Source organism: Saccopteryx bilineata, chromosome X (assembly GCF_036850765.1).
Source record: "Saccopteryx bilineata isolate mSacBil1 chromosome X, mSacBil1_pri_phased_curated, whole genome shotgun sequence".
Classification (NCBI taxonomy): Eukaryota; Metazoa; Chordata; class Mammalia; order Chiroptera; family Emballonuridae; genus Saccopteryx; species Saccopteryx bilineata.
In genome coordinates this window covers 44045412-44052860 of record NC_089502.1, presented here as the reverse complement: position 1 = coordinate 44052860, position 7449 = coordinate 44045412, and the positions used below count along the sequence as shown (strand labels likewise).

At 44.6% G+C, this 7449-nt stretch overlaps 1 protein-coding gene across 8 annotated transcripts; it reads right to left on the bottom strand.

The window, feature by feature from the left end:
- Positions 1–307: 307 nt before the first annotated feature.
- RIPPLY1 (ripply transcriptional repressor 1) lies at positions 308–6927 on the bottom strand. 8 transcript variants are annotated; one of them, XM_066249456.1, is made up of 5 exons: positions 6675–6927; positions 5707–5770; positions 5032–5096; positions 4281–4478; positions 308–780 (listed from the first exon to the last, which is right to left on the bottom strand). In XM_066249456.1, the coding sequence occupies exons 1-4, from the start codon at positions 6815–6817 to the stop codon at positions 4316–4318; spliced, it is 435 nt and encodes a 144-aa protein (XP_066105553.1). In that variant the 5' UTR covers positions 6818–6927; the 3' UTR covers positions 308–780; positions 4281–4315. The 8 variants fall into 8 exon arrangements, with proteins under 8 accessions (XP_066105553.1, XP_066105551.1, XP_066105554.1 ...); XM_066249454.1 differs by having other exon boundaries at positions 4304–4478; XM_066249457.1 differs by having other exon boundaries at positions 308–777; positions 4304–4478.
- Positions 6928–7449: the final 522 nt, after the last annotated feature.

Sequence of the window (7449 nt, the reverse complement as noted above, 5' to 3'; positions counted from 1 at the left end):
TCCAAAGCCCATGTTCTTAATCATTACAATATTAATACCTGGCTCAGAGTAGGTGCTCAATAAATATTTGTTTAGTGAAATAATTCATATTGCTGCCTCTTTCTGGAAAGTTTTCTCCCTGCGTCATTAGCTGGGCGCATCCTTCAAGGTCCAGCTCAATTGCAGCCTCCTGCTTAACCGACGTGTCCTCTGTTGCTTTAGGGTGGAAGAAACAGGAGGCACTGGTGCTGGGGAAAGGAAGTATGGGATGCTAGGACGGGCCAGCTAGAGCGGAGCCGGAGGAAGGACTCTGGGCTTTGCACAGAGATTTATTTCCTAAGTTTGTGTACTGGTGTTGAAGTTGTTATCAAGGACAGGATACACCCAGCACAAAGTAACTCACACTGGGCTCTTATTAGTTAGAACAGTGAATTCTAATTACTTAGCAACCGTGTTTGCAGAGGAGCACTGGAGCAATTTTTTAGCTATGAAATGCTGGGAGCTTAGGACCCAAAACAAGGATTTTAAACGGAACACTGAACACGTTAAAATAATAATCCCCATTAGACTTCAGATCAATCTTATTTTAACCCTTGGGACAGTAGATTCCAAATACTCTTCCCCACAATCTAGGGATCCCCGTGGGTGCCTCACAACGGGGATGGAAAGAATTGGTTTACAAGAGAAAGGACAGTATGGCAGGAATTCTGTGTCCCATCTTGGCTTCCACCAGGACAGCTCCAGCTCTGTTTTGGTTTGTCTATTGGGTTTCTGTATTCAATTCAAAAGAAGGCGTTCCTGCTAAAACACAGAAAATAAGTTATTTTTTAAAAGTCTACTTTTTAAATTTTTTTCATTGATTTGAGAGAGGAAGAGAAAGAGAGAGTGAGAGAGAAAGGGAGAGGGAAATGTGGGGAGGAAAAGGGAGAGAAGCATCATCAACTCGCCGGTTCACTTAGTTGTTCCATTTAGGTGTGTACTCATTGATTGCTTCTCATATGTGCCTTCACCAGGGATCGAACCTGCAACCTCAGCGTGCTGTGTTAGGCTTGCTCGCCGGTTTACCGGCTACACTTTACTTGATTAGTGCTCCAGCACACCTGGTAGAGGCACGTGTGCATGGCCTATATAAGGCTATGGGTGCTTCCCTGGGTGGTGGTTCTTCCAGATCGCTTTCCCACTACTGTGAGGTGTGGTTTTCCTTGCTCCCTTGCCCTTACTGCAAATAGTAGATTTTCCTTTATTAGCTCTTTTCCTTTTGTTATTTATTTGTTTGCCTGTCTTTGCGAGCCTCTAATAAACGGGTATGGCCCAATACTTTCTGGCTCCACAGTTTCTCTACCATCTGCCTGAATCCAATGTGAACCTGCCTGGCCTCGGCCACCGGCATTACAGCCACCCAGCCAGGGCACAGAAAAAAACAAGTTTTGAAACCTCTGTCCCAAGAAGCCATATTTGGCCTCTGTTTTGTGTTTTCTTTTTTAATGAGGGTCAAACACTACAAAGATGCGTTCATTGGTAAACCATCAAGTGGTGCCAGGCAGATCAGGCGGAAATGACTGACAAATCACTCCCCAGTTGAGTCAACCAGTCATTAGCTGACTTGAGCCTATAAGCTTATTTCTGTTATAAAATTAATAAAAACCATTACTAAAACTGTGATTACTATGACTACGACCCCTTATTGAGGGCTTTTACTATGTATTGGGGGCTGTGCTAAGTACTTTACATGTATTATTTCATTGAATCCCCACACCAACACTGAGAGGCAGTATCATTATTTTCCCCATTTTACAGAGGAGGCGACTGGGGCTCAGAGTGGATAAGTAACTTGTCCAAGGTCATACAACTTGCGCATGGTAGATTTCACTTTACTTACAAGTACAAACAGAATGGGCTAAAGGGATTATAGTGGTCAAAGGTCAACTGCCTGCCAGTATTAAGGAACAAGGTTAAATTTTGACCAATAGATGGCGCCAGTGTGTGAGTTTGATTGCCTGCTCAAGGCTGGATCCAATTTAGAAAAATCTCAGCAGGCCTCGAAATTGAAGCGGCCTGTCACAAGTTGATCGAAGAGGGAAAGAAAAATAGCCAGCATTTTATTCTTGAGTCAGACAACGTTACTCTGTCTTGTTTGTAGCTAAGCAAAGATACAGGAAGCCAGCAAGTGGGGGGGGGGGGCAGAGGCAGTTCTACCAAGAACTGCTTTAAGAAGACCTGAGAATCGTTTTTCTTCAACATTTCCTGAGTGCCTGCTTCATGACAGGCAGCGTCTTGTGCAATAAAGTCACGTAGAGATATCAAACACAGCCCCATCTTCCTGCATAAAAAGGGAGCAGATGCTACAGTAGGGGGAGCACTGAATGTAATGGGAGCACCCAATCTGGGTTTGGGGGTCTGGAAGGTTTCTCACAGGAGAGGTGTCTGAGCTAATCTTATTGGATGAAGAGGAGTTTATCAGACATGTAAAAGTGGAAGAGAATTCCACACAAAGATTTAAAACTACAGAGGTGTTAGAAAGGACAGGCAGCGTGAGTGTCAAGTATTGAGAGATGAGTCTGAAGAGACAGGCAAGGGAAGGGGAGTAAAAGGTACAATCTTGCAATTATAAAGTAAATCACAGGATTTAGTGTCTAGAACTAAGGAAAGTAGTCAATAATATCACAATAACTTTGTATGGTGTCAGATGGGTACTAGATTTATTGTGGTAATCACATCATAAGGTAAATAAATGTCAATTTACCATTTTATACACCTGAAATTAATATAATCTTAATGCATTTTAATGAAAATAAAATTTTAAAAAAAGAGAGACACTCAACAACCAAAGAATTGGACAGCATGGAATATCAAGTTAAAGGCTTGATTTGTGAATATATGAGTAGAGAAGCCATAGAGTCTCAAAAAGATCTGTAATTTAAAACCAAAAAAGGATAAGACCCTGACTAGACAGCTCAGCTGGTTAGAACATCGTCCCAATAGGCAAAGGTTGCAGGTTGAATCCCCATGAGGGCACATATTGATGTTTCTGTGTGTGTATCTCTCTCTCCCTTTCTCTCTCTGTCTAAAATTAATAAAATAAATTTTTAAAAAACTTAAATAAACGAATAGGATAAATTCAACTGTTGGTGAGGCAATAAAGAGCCATATTAGGGCTTAGGCAGGGGTATAACATGATCTGATCTGGTGGCCACTGCAGATCAGATCACGCTAGAGGAACATGCTAGAGGCAAGAATATTAGTTGATGAATACTTGGGGCAGTGATAAGGCATGAAGGCCTGAGCTATGGAAGTAAAATTGATAGGACTGAATGACCCCTCATGCGCCCTTCCCCATATGCATACACTCATCTCCAGGGCTGAACTGAGGTTGCACTTCTAACCCCCCACCCCAACCCATAACCCTACTCTCAATTTTCAAACTACATTTGGGGGACCTTTTTGCTCCCTTTCCAAACTGTCTTTGAAGTTTAATCTAGCCTGATTTCACAAGTTGACAGAGAGAGCCTGCCCCTGTGCTGGGCCCCTGGCCCTACATCCCCATCTGTAAACTGACCTCTGGTAGAGCAATGAATTGGCCTTGAGCTGGTCTCTGACCCTGTGCCCAAGGCTTCACAGCCTGGACAGAGTTCAGTTAAGAAATCAGCAAAGTTCCAGGAAAAAGGCAAACATCATCTAGTTTATTTTTCTCCTGATTCATCTCATGCCAACAAAGACCCCAGTGGATAGCAGCTAAAATGAAGGGAGGTCCCCAAAGCAAGTTGATTCTCTAGATGACCCCTCTTCTTGCTGCAAAATCCATCAGAAAATAATTCTAACTTTGCTTGGATCTGGTGTTCATATCCCTGAGGTGAAGCTAAAAGTTATTTTTTTCCATGGGGAGGCTGGACTATGTAGCTACCTAGAAAGCTGGGGATTCAAAGAGCCCTGAAGAATGACTGCTCCCCTCTACATGGGCATGTTTTCTCCTGATCTGCTTCCTGGTGACTTTAGAAAGCAGGACTTCCTTGCCCTAGGGTAGGGCTTCTAGTACCCTCCCACTATTAACACAACAGCAACCCAGAGATGCCAGATACCTAGGCTCACAGTCCAGTTTTATATAGCCAGTGTAAGCTGGTGACTCAAGGATCCAACTTTTAATCCAGAGAGCTGTGCCTGGAGATTTCTGGCTAATCGATGCCCTGGAGCCTTGCCAGATATACGGAGCCTTAATCAAACTCTGGTATGGTTTGTACAGGTCAAGGATGGGGAAGGAGGATGAGTTGTGACTGTGTGGTGCTGACCTTAGTATCCTCACACACCTGTCTGGCCCTTTTTTATCTACCTTCTTTTTCTCCTACTCTACTTCGTTGTCCTCCTCTTCTTCCTCCTGCTCCTCCTCTTCTTCACTGTCTGAGTCCTCATATAGATTGATCGTTGCCTGGACAGGGAAGTTATGCAGTAAAATCTCCCCATAACTGTACAGGTAGTCAAAGGAGCGGGATTTGGGCCAGAAGAGCCTGTGAACAGAGAAGAAACATGACCTCTAATTTAAACAGGTCTCATATGTGCAGAAGGGTCAGTAAGACCACAGAGTAAGCCAGCCCTTAAACTCTTTGTCTTACCTGCAATAATGGTGTGAGAAAGAAAGGAAAAACAAACAAGAGCTTTATAACAGATTTTTCTTAAGTGTTACAAAATGTCCCCAGGCAGGAAGGTAATGTATGGTGGGCTATAACTGTAGGGAGCCCCAACCCCAGTATCTATCAATTTTGAAACTGCTCCCACCCCCACCTTGCAAGTTCTCTGGCCAATAATTCTCTGTGTCCTCCATTTTCTACTAAGGCTTCTTTCACTGACGTGTCCATAGCGGCACATTAATAGGGATCATTGATAATGCCTTCATGGAAGATAACCTTAACAAAGCTCTTAATCTTTCTGGACTTCAGTTTTCTTGTCTATGAAACAGTGATCCTAGCAGCGCTTCTCTCTTCTTGTTTCACAGGGCTGTTGTAGGGATTTAAAGAGATAATAAATTTATGTCAAGTTCTGAGCTCGGTGCCAGAAGCTTACCTGATGGGGTGATAGAACTTGGAGTCAGCTTTGGTGACCTCGACACTTGTTGCCCCATCAGTGGCCTGTTCAAAGCAAAAGCTAACATGTAATCAAAGTACATGGCCAGATAGCTGTCTCCTCTGTATCAGGGGTCAGAAACCTGCAGGTAAGATGATCTAGAAAGAGGCTTTAAACATCTCTGGGCTCCAGCCCCTACTCCCACCCTTCAGCAAAGAGATCTGTCCTGGTTCTGGTTGAAAAACAAGGGGACAGAGTGTTGGGGATTGTTAACTTTCCTGCCCCTGTTCAAACACCTGTTTGAAGACTGTCCAGGGCACAGAGTTCTACTGGAACAGCAAAGACTTAGGGGCGAGGGTGAGGGAAGAGCACTGGGGCCAGGAGACCAGAATTCTAGCAGCTGCTCTACCATAGCCTAGCTTTGGGGCCTGCTCAAACATTCTTCTACTCTGGCTCTCAGTCTCTTTATCTTTAAATTGCACGGAAACCTCAGGTCTTCCCTCCTCCTAGAGGTACTGTGAGAATTAAATGTGAGCAAGGTTGTGAAGATAGTTTCTCAGCTCTGCAGCCCTGGACTGAGGTCAGAGGTCCTTTGGGAAGGGACCTGTGTGTGTGTGTGTGTGTGTGAATGCATTTGGCTGCATTTGAACATGTGTAACAGGAGCTCAAACTCACCAAATCCATCTGCCTTGAGAGGTCACTCGTAGAACACAGCCAAGGCCTCCAAAGACAAACCCCTCTAGGACACAGAGGAGAAATCCATCAGTTGGAGGAAGGAGGCTAGAATGTGGACTCCCTGAGATAACAAAGAGGCCTCCAAAAATCCTTGCCTTGGCTGTCATCTACTTCAGGAAGCTTTTCAACAGGACCCTGAGCCCAGGTCAGGACAGATGCCCCTCCTCTCTGCTTCAACAATGTTATCATTAGTCTTATCACAGTTTTGTAATTGCCTATTTATTTGCCTTTCAGCTTTTTAAGGGCAGATTTATGTTTGATCATATCTGAATCCCCAACACCTAGCACAATGCCTGGTATACAGTCAGCATTTCAGTAAATATTTGTTGAGCTCCTTAAATGTTTGGAGGAATGAATGAGGGTTGGGTGGAGAATATCTTGCCCGTTACCTCCTGCTGCAAGAAGCAGAGGTCAGAGTCCTACTATCTTCCTGGGCTGAGGGAAAGGGACAGAAGTACTCCTGGGCCAATTGCTTCCCCACTAGACTTCTGGAAGTAGGGGGAAAGCAAATGGAAATCTTACAATGTGGTTAGGAAAGAGACAGTTCCCAAGACAAAGGCCTCTTGGAACTTTGACCCTCTCCCCACCACCCCACCTCTTCTGCCAAGGTCATGTTAAATCTAGGTTTGACAGCGTTCTCCCGTGTGCTTCTCAGTGGACTAAGCAGTCCTCAAGTCCCCTACTGTCACCCAAAGGGATTAGTGAAGTGAAAAGTCAGTTGAAATATTCTAGTCTGTGATATGAAGGAAACAATTCTTGAGAGCTGAGGCCTTTGCCTTTTTTGTTTGTTTGTTTTCCTTTACAGAGAACAGGGACACCTTGGACATCTCATTTTCTTTCCTCTCCCAGGAAACCCACTGAGCCAAAGTTGCCAAAGTTCAAGTTGCCAAAGACCAAATTCCACTTACCTTTCACTCCCATCTAGTTGTGGTCCAGAGGAAGGAAGAGGTGATTGGCCTAACAGGCCAGGGAGTGCCAGGGGGTCCTGAGCTATGTTTAAGGCCATGGCTGGGACAGTGGCAGCAGCAGCACAGGGAGCAGAAGGATCCATTCTTAGAGTGTCAAGACCAGGCAGGCTGTGAGGGCTCCTATTTCTCAAAACCTGATGCACTCTTGGCCTTTCCCGGAAGACCCTTTATAAGACCTGCTTGGACTCATAAATTATTCAGGGAAGTACAGAGGTGGGGGACTTGGGGCGGTGAAGATTTAAGAAAGGCCCTCAAGGAGGGAGAGCTGGGTTCCTGGGTGTGAAATCTTTCCCAGTTGAATAAACAGAGAGTCAGTGGGGGGTGAGAGGTTATCTTTACCTCCAAGTCAGAAAGGAAAACACAGAAGGGGCAAATCACACACCATTTGTGCGAATTCTCCAGGCAGTAGCAAGGCCAGAGGAGGAAAAGGTGGGAAGCTCATTAGTACCAGAAACCACAGAAAGTTGTCAAGCACAGAGGGCTGGACAGACAGGCTTCTAGTACAGCTCATTCCCCTCATGAAGGACAGCTGACTTGGCTAAGGAGAATAAGGAACTCAAGCATTATTTCAACTCAAACCCCAAATATACTGGTCGCAAAATTTAGGGGATATTTCAAGATAAATATGAAGCAATAAAGTATCCTCTCATTTTTGTGAGCAGTGTATATTTGCCAGGCGGACTTGAGATAAGGAGACTGCCATTAAGCGTACTAC